General features: G+C 41.1%; 1 protein-coding gene across 1 annotated transcript in view; it reads left to right on the top strand.

The window, feature by feature from the left end:
* Positions 1-23,153, top strand: part of LOC122815897 (sortilin-like) — a 1,006,054-nt gene that overhangs the window by 577,378 nt on the left and 405,523 nt on the right. The window contains exon 8 of the mRNA XM_044088743.1: positions 22,373-22,509. Coding sequence (XP_043944678.1) covers positions 22,373-22,509 — 137 coding nt within the window. The remainder of the gene's footprint in view (positions 1-22,372; positions 22,510-23,153) is intronic.

Raw genomic sequence — 23,153 nt, 5'->3', positions numbered from 1 at the left:
ATTTATAATTCCAGAGTGGGGGCTGGTGTCGAAAGCCTTGACAATTCCAGAGTAGGGGCTGGTGTCGAAAGCCTTAGCAAGCTCTAGATAGGCTGTGTGAACCACCTTACCCTCATCTATGGCTTTGGTGACTGCTTCAAAGAAGTCTATCAGGTTTAGGAGACATGATCTGCCTTTTACAAACCCGAACTGGGTGGGGTCCTGAGTTTGGAGATTACCAATGTCATTGTTTATAAGTTCCATGATGATACGTTCCATAGCCTTGCAGACCAGGCTCATTAGGCTAATGGGGGTGGTAGTTTCCAGGTTCTGTGGTGGCTCCTCCTTTGTGGAGTGGGATAACCATCGCTGTGTGCCATTCAGTGGGCACATAGCCTGAGGTGAGGCTATGACTGAACATGGTACTTAGGTGGGGTGCCAATTCGTTCTGTAGTTCATGTACAACGCAGCCTGGGATGTTGTCAGATCCCATGGATGCTGTGTTCTTGGCTTTGGATAGTGTGTTTTTTACCTGTGCAGCCATGATTGCAGGAGCTTTGCATTCTTCTGGTGTAGAGATGGGCCCTTTAGGGGATGACAGGGGGGGTAAAGTTAGCACTGAACCTATCTGCCAGGATGTTGGCAATATCAGTTGGTTCTGTATATTTAGTGCCATTGTGCTGTAACTCAGAGCAGATCTGAGTGTTGCCATTGAGATTCTTGACATAGCTATAGAATGCTTTGTGGTTGTCTTTAGAGTCGGTGGCGATTTTGTTTTCATAACTAGCTTTAGAGGATTTTATGAGGGATCTCAGCTTCTTACTGAGGCTGACCAGGGAGTTTCTCCAATCATGGGATTTTACTCTTTTTTTGCAACAGTTTCTTTCTTCTGTTGTAGAGTTTGTTTATGGCAGGGGTTCTTCTGTTGTAGAGTTTGTTTATGGCAGGGGACCACCAGCTTGGCTTCCTTTTTTTTGGAGGATAGAATCTTGGTTCTGTTATGGATTGCATGATCCATGCACTCATGTAAGTGCTTCTAAAGTGCATTTGTGTAGGATTCAGCAGTCATATCCATCAGCATGGGTGTCGTGAAGTTTGTCACTTCTGTCTTAAGAAGCAAGTTGGCTTTGGAAAAATTTTTTACTGTGGTTTCCCTAATGGTGGGTGGGGGAGGGGATGTGGATGTCTAGGGTGATTAGCTTGTGGTCGGATCTGACCAACGAAGAATTGACCTCTGGTGTGGAGCACCAGTTGCCCATGTTGGTAATAACCAGGTCTAGGATACTGCTGCCCCTGGTGGGGGTGTGGATAAGTAGATCCAAGGCATTGGAATGTATGCATTCCAGAAAACGTTGAGCACAAGAGTTGATAAATGAGTAGTTTTCCCAGTTAATGGTAGGGTAGTTGAAATCGCCCATTATTAGGGTGTTAGGTTGTACCCTAATATTTTCAAGTGTATCAAGAAATGAGGAGTGGGAATCCTGGGGCATGGTGGGGGATCTGTAGCAAGCTACAATTTGGATTGCGGTCTTGCCCAGAATTAGTTGTACTTGGATAATCTCGGATGCATTATGCTGAGCAACTAGCCTGGTGGTGTGGATATCCTTAAGGAGTATGGACACACCTCCACCTTTAGTGTTTCGGTCCAAGTTAGGTGGCCGAAAGGTGTGGTATGAATTATAGCCTGGTAATGCAGGGGTACTCTCTGGAGCCTTGAACCAGGTCTCTGTCACTGCACAGATGTCGATGTTCTCCATTTTAAGGAGTGCCTCGAGTGAGTGCATTTTGAGGTTTAGACATCTAGAGTTGAGTAGCAATACCCTCAGATTCTTCTTGCCTGTACCCGTTATGGTGGTGAATTTGTCATTTGAACCTTGCCTAACAAAGGCACTATAGAGCCTTAGCCAGTATCCAGAATCCCGGGGGCGACAGGTGCAGGCCATCTCTGGCAAAGCATTGTAGTTTGTCGATCATGTCATCCCAGGCAGACAGATACTGGATCCCCTTAGAATGACACCAGATGCTTAGCCAATTGTTGAAGTCAATCATTTTGTCCTTGTACTGTGGTATCATTCTGGGTGATGGCAGGATGCTACTCAGGGCAGGGGTCATACCTGCCTGGGCTACAAGATCGGACAGCTCCTCCATGTCCCTTTTCATGTAGTCCAGGGAGGTACGTCTCAGGTCATATTATGTGATACTAATGTGTATTATCCTTTTGTTGTCTTTTTTGGGACAGCTAGGAGTATGCCACCCAGGTGTGTCAATTCTCAGAGACCCCCATTCACCGATACTGAGAAACAGATGATAGTGGAAGCGTTTAGGCAACATGGTGCTTTCCTGCTTGAAATGGAATGGGGAGATAAGACACACAGAATGCAAATCTGGTGCCAGATTGTGGATGATATGAATGGTGCCATGGGTGGCCATGGCAGGACATATAAGCAGGTGTACCACAGGGCCACTGACATGATCATATCTGCACAGAGGAGAGCAGCTGCAGTGGACCATGACCAGAAATTTACCAGGGGAAGAACTGCTATGGAGCCACCAATTAACACTGATTGAAGAGTTCCTGGCCACAGTCAGGGATGCAGACGCTCCCAGCAGAGTGCAGAACAGCATGTACTGGATGTTGGTGCAACAGTGTCAGGGGTAGCTTCAGGTAGGCTTTGTTATCTCAACAGTTGTATACTGCTGTACAGTAAAACAATTGAAATCAGTTTATATTACTTCTGTGTCACACATTTTTTTTTGTGTGGGGAGGACTGAAGATTACTGCAGTTAACAACACATTCTGATTGATTAGCTTTGGTTGGAGTTGTCAGCCAATTTCTTGTTGAAAATATAGTTAATGGACATCTAAAGGGGTGAAATTATTAGCCCCTGTGTTACTGTTAATTGTGATGATGTTACCTTTACCTTTTGTTCAACTTCTACCAGGGCCATCTGGCTTGCAGAGGAAAATACAATCTGCAGATGGTAAGTCAAACATTTTTATGTCAGTCCTGCTGAGCAATTTAAAGAAATATTTTAGCATGTGATGTTGATGTCAGGTCTGTTATGTGTATTGCTGTACTGTCTGTAATTGTGGCACCACTGTTAGTTTGTTAGCTTATATTGGACTATAGTAGTGTAGGTATTCATTTTTCCTGTGTGTTTTGCTTTCCATCACAAGTGATCATGACAGTGGAAGTCTGGGACCTCTGCCACCTAATGACAGTATATCAGCACACTCTGATAATGATGGGGGCCAAAAAAGGCACAGTCGTGGAGTGCAGAGGTTGAATCTGGCATTGAGTTTGTCATATAGCCAACCCTGCAATCCCATTGAACACAGCTAGTAGGCCTACACCTACCCATTCCAGTGAGCCCAAGGATATTTGACAGGTTGAAGGTGAGACATTCAATCAGAGAAGTGTGGTTACTGTGGCTTCTATGCCTGTTGACTCTGGCCATAGACAAAGTGTGGGTGAGGGGGCATACAAGAGGGCTGTTAGGGGTGCTTAGAGGAGGCCTGATGTCCCTCCTCCACCTGCTCCAGGTGTCTCTTCTGCTGCTACTCGACATATATTTAGGGCCATCATGAAGGTGCAGGCATGTTCCCATAAGTGCTCCAGACAAATGCTCAGGGTTGTAGATGTGGCACAGGCTGACATGTGTGATCACCTCCACTGTGTTCCCAATTCAATGGATTGGATAAATGACATGGAATATGGGGTGCCTGTGATGGAATGAAGGTTGTCTGGCATGGAACAAGCATTGCCTGTGATAGAACATCTGCTAGGAGGGGAATGGCATCCTGGCAGGCTTAGGTCAACCACATCATCTGTTGTTAGCCAATATGGCCATGCCCAATCATGCTCTCATAGTGGCTGTACTTCCACTCATCTATCAGTGTGTGAGCTGTCTATGCCCAGACACGGCAGGCCATGAGGTTGTGGTCCTGGATGTCCCTGTATAGGGAGCTCACCAAGCAAACATCAGTCACATTCAGGCAGCAGCAGCACATCTGACCGTGGACATAGATATGCCCATGCCACTTCTGGCAGAGCCAGTTCTCATGGTCAGGGACAACAACAATGAACTTCCATTTCTACCATGCACAGCTTACACCTGTCCAACTTATCAAGAAGTAGAGCTAGCACAGAGCTTGGCTGCATTCATGCAAACAATCACACACCAGTTTCATGTGAGGACCCCTACAGGCACACACACAACAGTAACATGGTTCAGCTGTGCAGCTTAAAACTCATTTTGTCTCACTGGCCATTTTTTGGTTTATCCAAATGTCTGCCTGCTTCACTTTCTACTCACATACGCTCACCAACCTTTTGTGTCAGCCTAGGCTTCCTGCCCCCCCCCCCACAACACCCTGTGCAAGTGATGACAACTGTGGCATTTCCCTGTTTATTTTTGGATACAGGGCTATGAAAGCTTTTTTGTCTGATGCTGAGGGTGCATAGCTGACCTAGTGCTTAGTATATATGCAGTTGTGTTGCTGAACTGGTCATTGTACCTTTGACTTATATTCACCTTGGAAAGTTAGACAGTTGATAGCATCATAATTTCCAAACTTTATTGTGAATGATCTTGTGATGGTTGTGAAGTCAGAAACTGCAATTCATATCATTACTTTCTAACTTCTCTCTTTAATTATTATCCAGTACAAATGTGGTGCTAAACTGAGAGCATGTGGTGGCCATCAGTACTTTTGAGAGGTATGACTGTATGAATCTTTGATGCCTGAAGCCTACTACTTAATAAAGGACACATGTAAGTCAAATACGTCGCTGCTATCATGTTAAGGTAATTTCTGTATAAATCTCCTACCTTTTACGTGCTTACAGTACCAAGTAATGAAATACAAGGATATGCCAGTCATTCATATTATTACACAATACACTCCACTTTCCAGACTTACCTTGTAAATGCAGCTGTTGCCAACGTTTTAATTCAGGGCTGACTCTATCTGCTGCAATCACTACATAGTCAATATATGGGGAGTTAAAGGTTGTGAGAGCTTCCTGGCATCAGCGTTACTATATGTATGTGTGTAGAAAGGTTTTAGGCCCCTAGATGGTGAGTGAGTGTGTTATACGTTGTTTCTTAGCCAATGCAAGGGCATATTGAGGACACCTACATCTGCCTACACCCACAGTAGCTGGTGGTTCCCCCTCGGACTCCTCATCTTCATCTGGCTGTGTTGACCTTGACATTGGTGGTGGGATGTGTGACCCTTCCCCCTTGTTGATCCTGCTGAAGCTGTTTTCTCAGGATGATGTCATGTAGCATGGCACATACTGTGAATATTTCAGTACATTTCCATGGATTGTACTGCAGGGCTTCCCTACATATATCTAGGCACCAGAACCATGACTTCAGCAGCCCAAACACATGCTCTATGACACTTCTGGTTTGAGCGTGTGCCTCATAATGGTGTTCTTCATTGGGTGCGTGTGCATTTCTAATGGGTGTCATCAGCCATTCCAATGCATAACCTACATCCACCAGTAAATGATCCTATGGGATATCCCCCCTAGTGAATATCTGGTACAGTTGGGAGGTGTGCCAGATATGTGAGTCGTGGTAACTGCCAGGGTTGCCAGCATTTATGTTCAAGATGATTCCCTTGGCATTACACACAACTTGGCAGTTAATAGAGTGGTTGCCCTTTCTGTTTATGAAGAGCCTACCTTGTTCCCCAGCTGCTGGCTTAATGTGTGCAATCTATAGCACCCAGTACTTCAGGGTAGTGTCCTACATGGTAGAACTCCTGCATATTTCTGGCCCTCTTCTCAGGAGTACTGCGAAAATATATGTGGTCACTGGCATGTTGGAGCATAGAATTCAGGAATTGATGGAGGATCCTGGATGCCGATGCTTGTGACAACCCCAGCATGTCCCCTGTTGGTCTCTGAAAAGTACCTGTAGCTAAGATTCTAACTGCTACACATACCTTTGTCTCTACTAGGATGGGTTCCCCTTGGTTTCCCTGGCTCTGAGTTGAGGACAGCAGAGGCTGCAGAGTTCCTGCAATGTGTCCCTATCCACCCTGTAGTGCTCTACAATTTCCACATAATGTAACTTGTGGAAAGTTAAGCAGGGTCTGAAAACGTTTCTCCTTCTTGGCCTAGGACTATTGGCAGCAGCAGCAGTATTGTCTTCAGCCTGTTGCACACACAAAAGAATTAAAGCAGCAGCAACCTCTAACATTGTTTCCATATAGATCCCTTTCCAAGGCTGTATTCCAGTAGGTTTTGGAGTCCACAGGAAAACCAGCACTGAGTCTACATGGTTGCTTTGTTGCTTGTTGAATAGCTCCTGCTTCTTGGATTAGTTGATTAGCATGCATTTCAGCTGTTTATGCTGTAATTAGCATTCCACTGTGTTTACCTTGTTTGCACGGTGGTGCACTTACTGAATCTAAAACTTTGCTGGACTGTGCATGGTTTATTAAATTTGGTTGATAATCATTGTGCCTCTTGTAAATCCAGCATCACCTACAGCAACAAGTGCAGTCAGCTTATAGCTATAAAACTACAGCTGTCCTGTTCTCTGCTCTAGTAAGATGAGAAAGCAAATGCATACGTCAACAAGGTGGAAAACAAACCTCCATGCTCCTTAGAAGCAGACACAACAAACAAAAAAGCAAATTCACAAAGTGTTTAAAAATGCTTTAAACTCACTGCCAGGAGGTCAGGAGTATGCAGACTTCCTTACATAAACAACTGAATGTATGCGCACTCCTGAGTTCTAAAAAGAAAAAGGGACACAAACTGCAGAGAACTTAATGTACTGTGCAACTGATGACATATACATCTTGGTCAAACCACTTCAGGTATGAATAAACCCAGCATTACCCACATGCAGTCATGATAGGGACTTTCTCAATAGTAGAGGTTGTAGCAGAATATTTTTAAGGACACAGTGCTGCAGTTTAACAAGTCACTAGCAGCAAAACTGATGGGCATAATTATATACCCAGAGCAATATGTAGTCTGTTATACTGACATAAGCAGAAAAAAGTATGTGCCGTTATACTTGTTAAATTGTGTGTGTGTGTGTGTGTGTGTGTGTGTGTGTGTGTGTGTGTGTGTGTGTGTGTGTGCACGCGCACCTCTGTTTTAAATTTAATCTTTATTTAAAAAAATATTCTTTCTCAATAACTTTGTATTCACAGCAGAATATATTGAACAAGAAGACTGAATGTTGGACTTAATTTTTAGTGTGACATAGGTACAGTAACACCACACCACTCCCTTTTGTCTGTAGCACACACTTAGGATTATGTAAGAAACTGTTAGACAGTGTAGCATTGTTTGGAATAAAGTTTAGAGCAGCTAACTTTTAAGTGGAATAGTACTACAGTATACTAGATTTGTGTAATATATTGCCCTTAAACTCAGAAACTAACCTGAGAGAACCCTGTTAAAACCCAATCCTTAATCCCAAACAGCCCACCCTATTATAACATCAGACAACATGGATATGCAATTTCCAAATGTCTCTGTGGCCAGCTTGGTAGATCTGGGCATCCTAAGGCAATTTAGCAATTGTTTTATGTTCTCAGACAAGGATGATCTCACAGTATTCACATAAAATTATTGATTTTAATAATTGTTTTAGTTTCTGGTGTCACTCGAGGGATCCAATATCTATCAGCATGGGTTAACATGGTCAATAGACCACATTGCTTTGCAAAGGATGGGCTGCATCTGTGTCCCCCAAGGCTTTCAGATATTGGCTAGAACTTTATCCAACCCCTTAGAGTCTTTTTGTAGACAACGCCAAAAAGACAAAACTGCCAACATAAGTCTCCAAGCAATTTTAAGGTGTTACTGCTGATTGGTAGGATCCTAGACAAAAAAACTTCACACGCTTTAAGCCCTCCTCACTCTGGGGAATGTAGACATCAGTGCTGTGATCAAAACTTGGTTTAAATGTATTTTTTTTTTTCATTTATTTTATTTATTTATTTGACATTTGTTGAGTGGATTATTCTGACTGGGGAACAGACCTTTTTCAGCAGAGGCCCGAGGAGAAGAGCTCCAGTTGTTTTAAGTAAAGAAGATACAAACATGAAATACTATGTCATAATAAACAGAGAATAAAAGTAATAACATACATATAAGATACAAGAATTTAAACAAGGAATACACTCAGAGTAAACTGTAATATTTATACAATACAAAACTATTTGTAGTACAGCCTATTTAGAGGATTTAGAACAGGATTTATATTATATAGAGGAAGGTAGCAGATTGAGAGGATGTGTTTGGAGGCAGAAGTTGAACGAAATGTTGTATAGCATTATGGGAAAGGAGAGGATTAAGTATATTGGAGGGGAGAGTAGTTTTAGCTGGAATGGGGCATAAGCAGGACCATGAGTTTATCAGGCTGTTTTTAGAGCTTTTTTAAAGCAGTTAGTGTTGGAGATGGTTCTTAGACATAGAGGCAGTTTATTTCATGCATTTGCAACAAGTGATTATAGAAGAGTTTCCCTGTGTTTTTGTTGGGCTTATAAATTTCCAAGAGGTTTTAGTTAGGGCTTTGGAGTGTACGATTGGGAGTGTAGGGAGAGATGAGAGTTGAGAGAGCAGGACAGGAGGAGGGTTGGTTTAGGATGGACTGAGTCAGTTGCAGCTGAGGTAGCAGGAGTTATTGGCAGAATTCTAGCCACTGTAGGCTTTTCAAAGATAAACAGTGGTGTAAAAGATGGGGTTGATTTGCAGCAAATCTAGCGATTTTATTGTATGTGAGTTCCAGTTTAGACAAAAGATTGGATTGTAGGTTTGTGATGATTGGGACAGCATAAAATAAGAAGGGACACAGGAAAACTTGTGTAAGGAAGAGTTTCGATTCATTTGTGAGGTATTTTTGTGCCTATAGAGCAGGCCCAGTTTTTGATGAGTCTTTCTGATGCACTGTTGGATGCGGAGATCACATTTTAGTTGATCATCAGTTGTGACTCCTAGTTGTTTTAAGTGACGTTCTACTGAAATTGTTGTGTTATTGAGGGAGTTGACAGTGAAGGTAGTTTTGTGCTGTTGGAGAGATTTGGGGAGGAAGAGGAGAAGTTTGGTTTTCTTAGGGTTGAGTAGCAGTTGGTTTTCAATATTTTTAAACTGAGTGGAGAGATTCTTGGGTAAGGGTGAGAAGGTGGGAGAGCTTGTCAGAGCAGGAGATAATTGTAGAGTCATCAGCGTATTGTATTAAAGAGTAGTGAGAACAGGATGTATAGAGGTTGTTGGTAAAAATGTTAAATAGTAGGGGTCCAAGAATAGAGCCTTGGCGAACCCCTGTTTGAAATGGTAGGAAGGGGGAAGAGGAAGAAAGACATTTAATGGACTGAAGTCTGTTGGAGAGGTAGCTAGAGAAGCAGCAAAGTGCAGAGTTGGAGCGATTAAGGCTAGTTACTTTAGTCAGTACTAATTTGTGGGAAACAGTGTCAAAGGCCTTAGAAAGGTCAAGGAAAAGTCAAAAACTAACTTATTATTGTCAAGAAATTCTGAACTAGACTGTGTGAAAGATGTTAGTGCCGTAAATGTGATGTGGTTAGGGTGAAAGCCATGTTGCGTAGGGGTAGTTGATTTTCTTGTAGAAGATGAGCAAGGCGTTGTTTATAAATGCACTTTTCAAGTATTTTGATAGAGGAGACAGAATGGTTATAGCTCTGAAATTAGAGGGGTCAGTAGAATTTCCACCTTTGTGTAGGGATATGACATAGAATTTATTCCATATTTCTGGGACTGTAGTTTATTGGATTAATCTATTGATTAATATGGAGTCGGGATATGCAATCGAATTTGCAGCAAGTTTAAGGAATAGAGGAGGTAAGATATTGGATGGTGAGCATGTTTTAAGTTTGCTGAGAAGTGATCTAATATAAGCTGTAGGTGCAGGCTTAAGAGAGAGAGAAGAAGGTTATGAGGGTAGATAGAGATGGTGAGGCAGTGGGGTAGGTACTATTATCTTTTTTTAGTTAAATTGTGGATTGAGTCAGTGAAGGAGTTAAGAAAGGTAGCAGTATCTAGGACAGAGCTGTTGGGGCAAGGGTTTGGTGTAGGACTGGCTGGATGTAGTAGTTTGTTGATTGAATACCAGAATTTTTGGGTCTTGGAATGGGGGTTATTTAGTGGCTTTTGGTAGATTTTTTTTATCAAGGCTGATCTGTTTTTATTATTATTTTTTTGGTTAGATTATAGAGTTTCCTGTCGCTTTGAAGATGAGAAAGAAATGTTTTTCTGTTTTCCCAGGCACTATCTCTCTTTTACATAAGGGTGTGAGTGGATTGTGATAACTATGAAGCAAAACTGGATTTTATCCTAATTTTCGTGATGGGGCGAGGGAGTTTAGATTGTTCAGGAAGACGCTGTTAAATTTTAGGACAGCCTCTTCAAGGGAGAGGTCATGGAGGTAGGACCAGTGTATGGAGGAGAGCAAATGGTTAAAAGAATCTGGGTTAAAAATAGAGAGTTTGAGATGGTCTTTGTATTGGTGGGATTGGTACAATTGAGAGTGCCTTTGAATAGAGGTGAGAGGGTGGTCACTTAGGGTATCAGGCAGTGTGGTGGGGTTGTGGTAAATGTTAGGATTGGAAGTGAGGATCCAGTCAACTGTAGTGTCAGTGTGTTTACTTAGACATGTGGGGGTAGTAATTAGCTGGGAGAAGACACAGAGGTTAATGATGGTGTTTGGAGAGTCAGTGGTTAGCGCATTCCAGTCTATGTTAACATTGCCCAAGATAATAGTTTCATAGGACATAGCTTGTGAGATCCAGGAGAGAAAGATTTCAACAGTAGGGATGTTGTTTCCAGGAGGAATGTAGTGAAAGCAGTGGCTAACTTTTTGTGATTGTTCAGCTTACAATTTACAATGAGGACTTCAGCTGGGTGGAAGTTAGGGGGAGAGGTTGGTAGAGGGAGAGTTGTTCTGAGTACAGAATAGCTACACCTCCCCTTTTTTCTTAAGTCTGTCCAGGAGGATGATATGGTAGCTGGGGGGAAAGGATTTCACTGTCAGATATATGAGGATTTAGCCAGGTTTCAGAGAGGGTGAAGATGTCAGGGATGTGGAGAGAGATCCAGGAATGAAATTAAGTGACTTTGTTCATGATACATTGAATGCTCAAGGATAGTATAGATAAGTTTCTAGTAGAAGTGGAGGGATAAGTCTGTCTAGGGTTAGTGGGAGGAGATGGGGGTGAGGGGTGGGTAGGTAGAGAAGAGTTGAGGAGTGTTCCTGGGGTGGGATGTATATTACCTGAGAGTAGAAACATTTAGAGTAAAGTGTTTAAGTGGATTAGAGTTGTGCTTAAGAAAGTGATATTTTGGCTTTATTTTATCATTTATTATTTATTTTGGATGGGATTGATGGTAGTTGAAATACCTTTATTTTGTGTACTGTAGTGTTATAATGATTGAATAGTGAGGGGGGCAATTGGAAATGTGCAGGTGGTTGTGAGATTAGTTTGAGGGTGTGTAAGTGTTGGTGCTGACTATATATTTGTAAGAGTGCAATGGTAAGAGGAATAGATAGAGAGGAGAAGGAGAAGCAGAGCAGTGGTGAGGCGAAGAAGTAGCATGTTGTATGGTAAGGTACAGGCATATGGAGAGATAGCTTAGAAGATTAGGGATACTATAATATAGTAAAAAGGGGGGATGTGTAGTAGAAAGAAACTGGTAGGCTTTGAGGTAATTAGATGGCAAGGTGGGAGGGATTAATTATAGTCTGTGAGAAACTGAGATTGGAGAGTTTGGGTTTGGTCTATCCTTAGGAGGTGTTTTAAGTATATAGGAAGTGAGTGTTGATAGGAGAGTTTGGGAGGAAGTTTGGAGTTGATGAAGGGTGTGGTTAGTATGAATGGAGTGAAAGTTTAGGGTATGTGGTGATGTGTGAGAATTGGGGGTAGGGTAGGGGAGCAGAGTGAGCCTGAGCAAATCAAAGGGCGAATGGAGCAAGTAGAAATAAACCCTGGAGATATATTATTGCCAGGTAAATCCCAGAAAAAAAAAATCAGTTGATTAGCAAAATAATGACTTCAGGCTTCACTAAAACAACAGTAGAAGACCTACGCTAAGGTCATGTTTAGTATAAATATAGTCCTATGATTCATGCAGATTCAAAGCTAACAGTTCTAACTATATCACTTATAAAAAAGAAGGGTAAAAGGTTGGGTGCTTAAATACTATCAAGGTGGTGGCTGCTCTTGGGGAGTGTGCACTTAAGTTGCTGTATTTGGGATTTAAAAATTTTTTTAATTTTCTTTTGTGTTAAAAAGCTAGTAGTTCAGCAGGTAAATATATAGTAAAACAAGGCTATCTGTTTTATGGATAGATTAAGGCACATACATGCTTAGTTCATTCTTCTTTCCCCTTTTGGATTTGATTCAATTTAGTATGTAAACTGAAAACTAGTGATGTATTTGCGCATTTAGAGCAGTAACTCCTTGTGAAAAGATAATTCAGGAAGAGCCTTGGAGGTGAGAGTTCAGGGTATGTAGTAGGACTGGTGTGCACACTTCCAAAGGGAGGACAGAGGGGGGTCCATGGATTACAATGAAAAGTTTAGCTAGGTTTACTTATATATTGACATTTGATTACCAGGAAAGTCTGACCTGGTAGAAGCCTATTTTCAGCAGAGGCTCAGGGAGAAAAGCTCCAAATTATTACAAAACAATTACAAACAATAATTTTTAAATCTTTAAAAATAAAGTAAAACCATCTGCAGTGAAAGTAATTATAACAGATTAGACAACATATAAAAAATTCGTTAAGAATTGATACAAGGTATATGGCAATCATTTAATAGAGAAATTTTCGACAGTTTGTAGAGAAATTAAAGATAAATTAGTCAAATACAAATAGGAATTGCAATATGAAGTGAGAGAAAACAGGCTTGTGACATATTTAAAGAGAATGTTAGAGAATAACTAACGTAAAAAGGGAGAGCAAGGAGGTGTACTGAATGAAAAGAGAGTTGTTCACATTTAGGGATATATTGTATCCTGGGTTTGAGCAAAAGCAGAGCCAGGTACGTAAAAAGGGAGAGCAAGGAGGTGTACTGAATGAAAAGAGAGTTGTTCACATTTAGGGATATATTGTATCCTGGGTTTGAGCAAAAGCAGAGCCAGGTACGTAAAAAGGGAGAGCAAGGTGGTGTGCTGAATGAAAAGAGAGTTGTTCACATTTAGGGATATATTGTATCCTGGGTTTGAGCAAAAGCAGAGCCAGGTACATAAAAAGGGAGAGCAAGGAGGTGTACTGAATGAAAAGAGAGTTGTTCACATTTAGGGATATATTGTATCCTGGGTTTGAGCAAAAGTAGAGCCAGGTACGTAAAAAGGGAGAGCAAGGAGGTGTGCTGAATGAAAAGAGAGTTGTTCACATTTAGGGATATATTGTATCCTGGGTTTGAGCAAAAGCAGAGCCAGGTTTTAGCTAGGAAGTCTTTCGGAATGGTTTTGAAAAATGGGGGAGAGGGTATAGGCCTGAAGCATACAAATAAGGAGTTCCAGGCCTCAGCAACCTTGTACAAGTACAGACAATGCCCAATTGATTTCCTAGGTTTATAGACAGACAGGAGTTTTTGGTCACTGGATCACAATGATCGAGTGGGAACATAGTTGTGTAGAATGTTTTTTAGTGCTAGACAGGCAGATGGATGCTGGATAATTTTATAGATGTTAAGAAGTTGTGTATATGTTACTTGATGATAAAGACCATATAAACTACTCCTGCAGTGCAAGACTATGTAGCCTTCCACACATCTGAACCAACAACAGTGCAGACTAGTGGAGGTGTCTCAATCTATGTTAGCAACAAACATACCTCAAGGTTGATTAAACTGGATGATAGCATGGAAGTCATCTGCATGCAAGTCACCATAGATAAGATCCCTAAGCATATCATGTCTAACTAGAGGTCACCATCTGTGCCTTTGATTCTCACAACTCTTACCTAAACCTGCTAGAGATGCTCACCTTCAAACAAACAACCTATTTGTGGGTGACTTTACCCCTCTATAGACTGGGAAACGTGTACTGCATCAAAGTCACAGACGCTATGCTTCCTGGACTTTATTAACACAAACCCCTTGGAACAAATAGTGCACACCCCAACCAGATGATCAAACATACTGGATTTAGTGCTCACTAACATGGGAGAGCATTGCACCCACCCCATGTCACTGCCCATAACCTCTCCCCAGTGCGCCACATCCTCACTAGTGAGGTCTGGTCACAAAGCTGTCTCCTTTGAAGAAAAAAATCAACCCAGAAAACCCAGATGAATCAGTAACAGTTGAGAACTATTTTAAGGCAAACTACGTCATATTAAGTGACAGCATGACAACATTTAAGGCTCTCCTTAACCCTGAGACCACAGCTACCAATGCAGAATTATTCACAGTCCCTTCACAAGCATATGAATGACTGCATATAGGCTGCCATATCTACCAAAAGTAATCCCAAAACAAACACTAAAAACAAACCCAAGAGGATATACAATAAAAGAAGAAAACTCATGGTCAAAATCAGGAAGAGCAACTCCCTTAAAGACAAGTGTTCTCTTATACAACTAAATAAGAAACTAAGAGGGCTAATTAAATCCAGCAATGCCAACTATGAGGTCAGGATAATCTTCCAGGGTAAGGACAATCACAAGGCCTTCTTTAGCTATGCATGGAACCTTAAAAGTAATATACAACAGTGCGCTGAACTGCTGGTGAATGGTACCACTTTCACTGATCACAGTGAGATAGCAAATCTACTGGCTTATAAATTCAGCTCAAACTTTACTCCCACTCCTCCCAAGTCCAACAGGTAAAATCCACTCCATCTTACTAAAACCAATTTTTAGCAGGGACCAGGTGTTAGCAGCACTCACTAAGGCCAAGACACACCTCCATGGGTCCTGATAACATCCCTGATTGCCTCCTGAAAAGTCTAAAACACAACCTATTAAGACCACTTGAGAGGGACTCTAAAACTACAGCCGTGAAATAGGCTATGTTCCAAGTGAATGGAGAACCATAATAGTCATTCCACTTCACAAGGGAAGACCATCGGATCCTGGGAACTACAGACCCATCAGTCCAACAAGCCTGATATGCACAGTTATGGAATGAATTATTAAAGAAATGATAAACAAGGACATTGTCAACCTACAAACAATGGACCCATCCCAGTTTGGCTTTGTTAAGAGACGGTCATGCCTAATTAACCCAATAGACTTCTTGGCGAGGGTTACCAATGCAATGGATGAGGGTAAAACAGTGCATACTGCATATCTCGAGCTAGCCAAACCTCAAAACCTCTTAGTGGACAAATCCTGAAATAATGGGGAGACAAAGGCTCTAAAATAGGGACATTGTTTAAATATACTGCTCATATAAACTTAGAAAGTTGCTAAAATTACACGGTTTGTGTTAGCATGTATTTTCTGAAACACGTGAAGTCTGAAATCAAAATATATTCATTATTTAACTTTTATAAAGAACAGACCAAAATTTGAGGCAAAAACTGGACAGTTGAGAGATATGGACCTAGCCAAGACATTCAATGCAAAGCCCCACTCAGGCATTGTTGACAAACCCGCTGATCTAGGCAAAAATACCTACATAACTCACTGGATAGCCAGGTGGCTTACAAACAGGACCCAAGAAGTCAGGGTTGGTGACACCACCTCCACCAAGAAACCGATCGCCATAGAAGTACCTCAGGGTTCCGTGCTGGCACTGCTCCTGTTTGGCATCTACTTCTTGGAAGTCAAGGCTAAAATTGAAGGTCTTGGGCTTACCAATATCAAGGATGACTGTAAACTAGGAGCTATTACAGATTCCCCCCCAAAATGCTAACATTTTGCAAGAGTGTTTAACACAGACAAAGGACTGGTGCCAAAGCCTTGACCTAAAACTCAATTCCATAACATGCATTATAATGCCTTTTGGGAAACTGTCAATCCAAGTTAATTACTTCATTGATAAAACACCTCCTAAAAAGCAACCCAGTGGTAAGGTATCTTTGAGCATATGTAAACAGCAGTCTAGCCTTTGACCTACACGTAGCTAAAATGGTAAGAAAGTCATTCTGTGTCACCCAACCTATAGGTAAAGCAATGGCATCCAGAATTAAGGAGGTTCTAGTACCACTCTACTCAGCCCTTATCAGATCTATCATTGAATACAATGCACCCTTTGTCATGTATCTAACCAGACACTTGCAACAATCGAAATGCCCACAAAGGTTTCTTGACAGGAGAATTCAGGGCAAGAATACCCTGTGCTACATTGATCACCTGAAGGGTCTATGTGTGTATTCAGTCTCTGACAGGCTGCTGAGAGCAAATCTTTGCCTGGCTTACAGAGCTTCCATAGACCCACAGCTCTGATGGATTTGTTGCACATGTGCAACACAAACAGAAACACTAGATCCGGGAATATGAACTTCACTTGGAACATAAAGAGAACATGGTGGTGAGGCAGATGTGTGTCCCACAGGATCCCTGCACTATGAAATAGGTTCCCTGTTCATGTGAGACAAAGTTCATCCCTGACCCTTTTCAAACAAAACCTTGACAATTGGATGGGAAATTGTAAATTTACCCCTGGTCTTGCACCCGCATATCTTATGGACAGAGGCTGTTGATAAGAAAAATATTATCCTAACTAACACCTTAGTTACCTCCCAACCAAAATGCCCCTCCCTCATATGGACACCCATGATACTTGCGACCCAAATAGTTTGGGGTACATGGCTAGGCTTGTAAGGGCCCTAGTGCCTGTTAGCCTAGTAACAACCTATAAACCTATAGCAGCTCTCCCTAACCCCAAATACAGTACCACCGTAATATGCACATACTGTTCACTTGGTAGAAGAGTCATGGTGTTCCTCTGTTTATGCTTGCGTATGTATGTGGAAGTCACAAAACATAACTTCATGGCAAGCAGAAGCATTTGTATGTTTTTCTATACAACTTAAACAGAAATTGCCAACAGCACTGTTAACATTGCTATGAACAGCCCACTGAAAACTACCATGTGATGTGGCTGGGCCCAAGTTGCCGTATGGTTGTCACATGTTGGGTATCTAGTACAGTAAGAGATAAAGAAAATGTACCCCCTAATCTGAAATGCTGGGTTTTCACTCTGTACCCTGAGAATCTACATTGGCTTGACCTATGTAATGCAAGTACATAAATCATTTATGTAAAACAGCTGTACTGCAATGTATTTTCAGAAATTAGAAAAAAGAATGTTGATCCAGATACATAAACGTATTTTTTTTCTTCTTTTTATGGAAACTACAGTGTGTCTGCGCAGCAGAAGATTTTGGGCAGTAACCTTGGAATGCACCAAAACATCAGGAACACCAGGTCTTCCCTGGTGAGATCTGACCACAAATCGGTCTCATTCAAAGTAACTATCACACCTGACTCCCCACACCCCAGCAGCAACTAAACTAAAACACTTCTCCAAAGCAGATTATAACCTCTTACAGGATGGTATAAATAGCTTCACTGGACTTACCCCCTCAGATGAAACTGGCATCTATGCCGCATTCTACACCAATGCTTTATACAAACACCTGTATAACTGCATTGACTCAGCCATACCTGATAGGGCTACAACAAGCTCCTTAAGGAAGTGCAAACCTGCCTGGTGGATAACTGCCATTAACAGGCTTTATAATAAGAGGAAGAAATTGCTGTCTAAGAGTAAGAGGGAGCAAGCCCTAAACTGGAAACACTCCATCAGCTTAAACAAGCAAATAAGACTTCTTGTGAAGTCCTCCAAAGAAAACTATAAATCCAAATTAGCTTCCTCAACTAAGGACAACCATAAGGGCTTCTTTAGTTATATCCGTAACCTAAAAGGAAAGGCCCAGATGTGTACCAAACTGGTAGTTAATGATACCACATAACTGAACCTGTGGACATAACTAACCTGTTGGCTGACAGGTTCTGTGAAAACTTCACTCCCCTGTCCCCACCACATGTATCCCATGACATCCCTAGCACCTCTCCCCTACCTTATATCTCTAAAGAGCAGGTTATAAACACCCTCTCTCAGGCCAAAATCACAGCATCTATGGGACCTGATAACATCCTAGGCTGCATCCTACATGGGCTGTAACAAGAATTAGCAACACCATGGGTATTCTTTTCAGTCATAGTCTAAGCACCAGCTTCACCCCAGCTGAAGGGAAAACAGCCACCGTATTCCTTTGCACAAAGGTGGTGCTTACACTGACCCCAAGAACTATAGACCTATTAGCCTGACTACCCTTGTCTGCAAGGCCATGGAGTGAATCATCATGGACCTTATCAACAAAGATATAGGTAATCTCCAAACACTTGACCGTACTCAGTTTGGATTTGTCAAAGGGAGTTCATGCCTGTTAAACCTGGTGGACTTCTTCAAGACAGTCACCAAGATCCTAAACAAGGGGAAATCTGTGCATACAGCCTACGTAGACTTTGCCAAGGCTTTTGACACTATCCCCCACTCAAGCATCATTGACAAACTCACCCAGCTAACTCTTATATCATTAGATGAGTCACTAACTGTCTCATTGATAAAACATATATACTCAGAATTGGGGACTCCACCTCCAACAGCAGACCTGTAACCAGTGGTGTGTTCCAAAGGGATCAGTCCTGGGATCTCTACTGTTTGGAATCTATTTCTGTGAAGTACAAACAAAAACTAAAGGTCATGGCTGACAAAGATTGCCAATGACTGCAAACCTGGAGCAGTCATAGAATCTCCAAATGATGTCAACATCCTACCAGAGGGTCCTACAGAAATAAATGATTGGTGCCAAAGTCATGGCCTTAAACTCAATGCACAAATTTTATTATCATCCCTTTCAGTAAGCGTAATGTTCCTGCTAACTGCCACATCAGTAGCAGCACCCTAAGTATGCACTCAGTGGTGAGAGACCTGGGCACCCAGGTTGACAACAACCTTACATTTGACAACCATGTCTCCACAGTGGCAAGAAGGGCATTCTATATTGCTCATCTTATAAGTAAGGCCATTGTCTCCAGAAAAAAATAAGTTATAACCTCCCTGTACTCTTCCTTCATCAGGCCAGTAATTGAGTACAACACCCCTTTTGGTATGTACCTTTCCAAGCACCTGCATCAATTAGAGAGACCACAAAGGTTCCTCACAAGGAAAATTCAAGGTCTTCTGCATCTGTCCTATGTGGATTGTCTGAAATCACTGTCACTTTATACTGTTTCATACAAACTATTCAGATGTGATCTCTGCCTTGCATATACGGCAATCTCTGACCCTGCTTTATTGGAAATGCTGCATATCAGCAAGTCAAATGGTGTACGGGTTACTCACTCTAAAGACCTTAAGATGGTATGTGACATTAATGGAACCTGCTGGAGAGACAGATTTGTCTCCCAGAGGTTACCACTTTGGAATAGACTCCCACTTCATGTCAAACAGAGCCCCTCATTGTCCTTCTTCAAATACAGTCTGGATGATTGGATTGGTAACCATAACTTCATCCTAGGGGTTCCACCTGTGTTCTTCCTGGACAGGGGCAATAGATGCTGATTGTGGAAATAAGGGTATAACTTGACTAGGCTTGTAAGGGACCTAGGGCCATTAGCCAAGTAACTTCCTATGATCCTTTGAACATTGTGGTGCAAAGAGCACTGTGATCACATTTCAATAGTGTGCAAAAGGTGAATTTGTTAACAGCTTCCTAGACCAAGACCCAGTCATAATGGGAATTGTTAAAGGAAAGATCCACCTTCTCCTCCTACAGTTCACTTCACCTCTTTGGGTTTTTTTCTTCCTACAATATGGTTCCAGTACTTTGTAGGTACTTGAAACCTGCTTGTAATTTATAAAACTTTAATTTCCTTATTTTAATATTAAAGGACGGGAAAAGCCACCTACATTTTTTAAAGCTTAACTTATCACATAAGTTGCAGAGGAATTTATCTACAATTGCATGACAAACCACAAACACAGAGAAGTTTGTAGTCAGGAGCTCAGGCAGCTATAAACGAGACAGAGAGGTATGAAACTGTTTTCCATTGTCTTTATTGCAGAGAGGAAGAGAACTTGCACTGATTCACAACTGTTTCCAATGTAGCCATGCCTTTCATAGCAAAACAGAGCAATTAGATCAGTCAAAGGCAGTTGTCACCTTGTTTGACATATTTACACAAGCAGCATCACAGTACTGAAATGCTAAACTTTATATATTTGTTGTTTATACTAGTCAGAAAATATTTTTCTTGTAATGTTTGTAAAGTATCAGCACATTTTCCAAAGTGTAGGGGAAGAGGCTGTCAATTCATCTTGGACTACAAAAAGATACTTTGAACAAAGGCCTACAATTTAGTAACTGTTTTGTTGCAGCTGTATAACTCCTTAGCATACTATAAAACAAGCCGTGAGATGCACACAGATGAGGGCCATTCAAGAAATAAAGAAGCAGTCCTTTTACAGCCAGTAGTAAGATCAGCTATGTTATATGGGTTGGAGACAGTGACACTGACAAAAAGGCAGGAGTTTGAGCTGGATGTGGCAGAGTTAAAGATGTTAAGATTTGCACTGGGTGTGACTAGGATGGACAGGATTAGGAATAAGTATATTAGAGGGTCAGCCCAGGTTGGAAGGTTTGGAGACAAAGCCAGAGAGGCAAGATTACATTGGTTTGGACATGTGCTGAGGAGGGATGCTGAGTATATTGGGAGAAAGATGCTAAGGATGAAGCTACCAGGTAAAAGGAAAAGAGGAAGGCCTAAGATAAGGTTTATGGATGTGGTGAGAGAGGACATGGAGAGCAAAATGCAGAGGACATTAAGAAATGGAAACAGGTGATCCGCTGTGGCGACCCCTAATGGAACAGCCGAACGAAGATGATGATGATATAAGATGACAGTGACTGACACTAACCCCATTATATGTCAGTGGAATGGGAATACACCACTACTTCCTTGTGGCTAGCATGACTCATATAAAGCAGACTTGAAATGGATTATTGGAAAGAGAAAGGCTTGAAGAAAAATAAGATCTCATTGCTATGTTAAGCCTCATCGATAGCCATTTTGCAGAAAACATATTAAAATGCTATAAGAAGCAGTTAAAGTGATTTTGAGCTGTTAAACTAACTCAGAGAAGAGAGACAGAGTGAAAAAATAGATTTTTTTAGTTCTAAGGTGGAGGTTTCCTTTAAGCACCCCCTCAAGCATTGCTATGATTGAGTCTCTTTCTCTCTAAGCGTTGAGCTGACAGTGCAAAATGGCAATGAACAGTGGCAGAAGGTAAAGCAGATTTGTTTATGCCTGCTGCTTCATTTCTGCCTGCGATCAATACCTCTCATCTGTCTCGTATTTTTGCTTTGTCCCTCGTAAAATGTTTTTTACTTTCTAGTAAATCAGAGGACATTACAATCAATAAAAAAACTGCTAGACATTAGAGTTTCATGTCTGTTATTCATAAAAATGCGTATTGCTGCAACAGATGTTGCTCTTTCAGCTTCCTAAGTGAATATGAGTGATATTTAAAAACTCTCTATGATTTCATTCCCCCCGTCCATTATTTCTTGATTTGTCCACAATTCTTAAACAAAGAAGCAGAGAAGGCTGTTGTTGTCTGTTTGACAGCACGTAGTACTTTACTGGTAAAGCATTTCACATTCCAACACTTATTGTTTTCTATGACTAGTAGTACGTGGAACAGCTAAATCAACATGCAGTACAAAGAACTGGATCATCAGTCATAACCCTTATTATATTTTCTTGACATGGGTGCCAAGACTTTCACCTTTCTTAACTTGGATACCAATTAATTCAGCTGTCAAGGTCAAGCCCGTAGTTCATTGTTTGATTGATGTTCAAACTTGGTAATCAAATTTAAATAACTAATCAAATGTTTTGACAACTGTGACCTGAACACACAGTTAGTTATTATTAGAAACTCTGTCATAATCCCCTGTTTTGGAGAAACTTAACAGATTTTCTTTTATGGTATTAATCCGTAATACTGTAGTAAAAATTGCCATATCAATATTCTATAGAAGTGTAACGTTGAGGAAGGTTCAAAGAAAACTAATCAAAAAATTGTTATTCAGCTCCCTTGCTGTATTAATTTATGATGTGCACTGCACAAGGCATTCAACTTTATGAATATATTCTGAACTGCAAACTTATTTTGGCAAAGCCATGTTTATTGAATCTATAGAAGATAACATCTGTAATGTCAGCTGCACATTGTTCTAATACACACACACACACACACACACACACACACACACACACACACACACATGTATATACATATGCGCACATCTTAGACATAGTATATATGCATAGATTAATCACAAAAATACTAATGAAGTTTATTTTTTTTCTAGTGGATATAAATGGAAGAGGAGAGCTACATCTGAAAAGGACTGAGGACTTTGGAAAAACATTTCACATTGTTTTGTACAATGTGTATAACTTTGGCCACAGTGAACATTTCCTTTTTGCATCTGTAGTTACAGACCGGGTAATTTTACACAGAAATTTCATGAACTGTTTTTGCATAGTTACAACTATATACAGAAAAAAATGCTAGTTTCTTTGAACAGTCATCTTCATTAAAGAGTAAGCCATTCCATATTTTTCACTTTCATTTTAAAATCACTCTCATTTGGTAACCACAGCTGTCAGTTACCTAGCTGACTTAAAGCCACTGCTACAAGACAAATCACAGCTTGAAGTTGAGCTATTACAGTTCAGTCATTCCATCTGCATTTATCTTCTTCAAATAGCACAAAAAATTCAAACACCATCACCTGTTGGTGTGCCCTAACCTGTTAGAACTTTTGTCCATCTATCAGACCCTACCTCTATCTGCTTGTAGCATTTTCTTAACTATCAAACATGTTTTGGCCCTACATCACTGCATGTAGAGTAAATCATTATCACTATTAATAGCACCTGAAGTCAAGGAAATAAGCTTGCAATTTGCCTGGCATTTAAGACAGTTAAAGCAACCTGCTGTCAGGTTTTAGTCTTGCATGGCATACCCTGCTACTAAACCTTCACTTGTGACATATAAAGAAGCCATGTAGAGTTGTTTTCAGCATTCTGTAAATGTCTGCTGAAATAATTTAACTACCTTGTTTCTTATTATTCTAAATGGCTTCG

This window comes from Protopterus annectens, chromosome 11.part0, assembly GCF_019279795.1.
Source record: "Protopterus annectens isolate FY-2018-M chromosome 11.part0, PAN1.0, whole genome shotgun sequence".
In the NCBI taxonomy this organism is placed as follows: domain Eukaryota; kingdom Metazoa; phylum Chordata; order Ceratodontiformes; family Protopteridae; genus Protopterus; species Protopterus annectens.
Note: the sequence above shows the minus strand (reverse complement) of the source record. Positions and strands in the feature narration are given on the sequence as shown.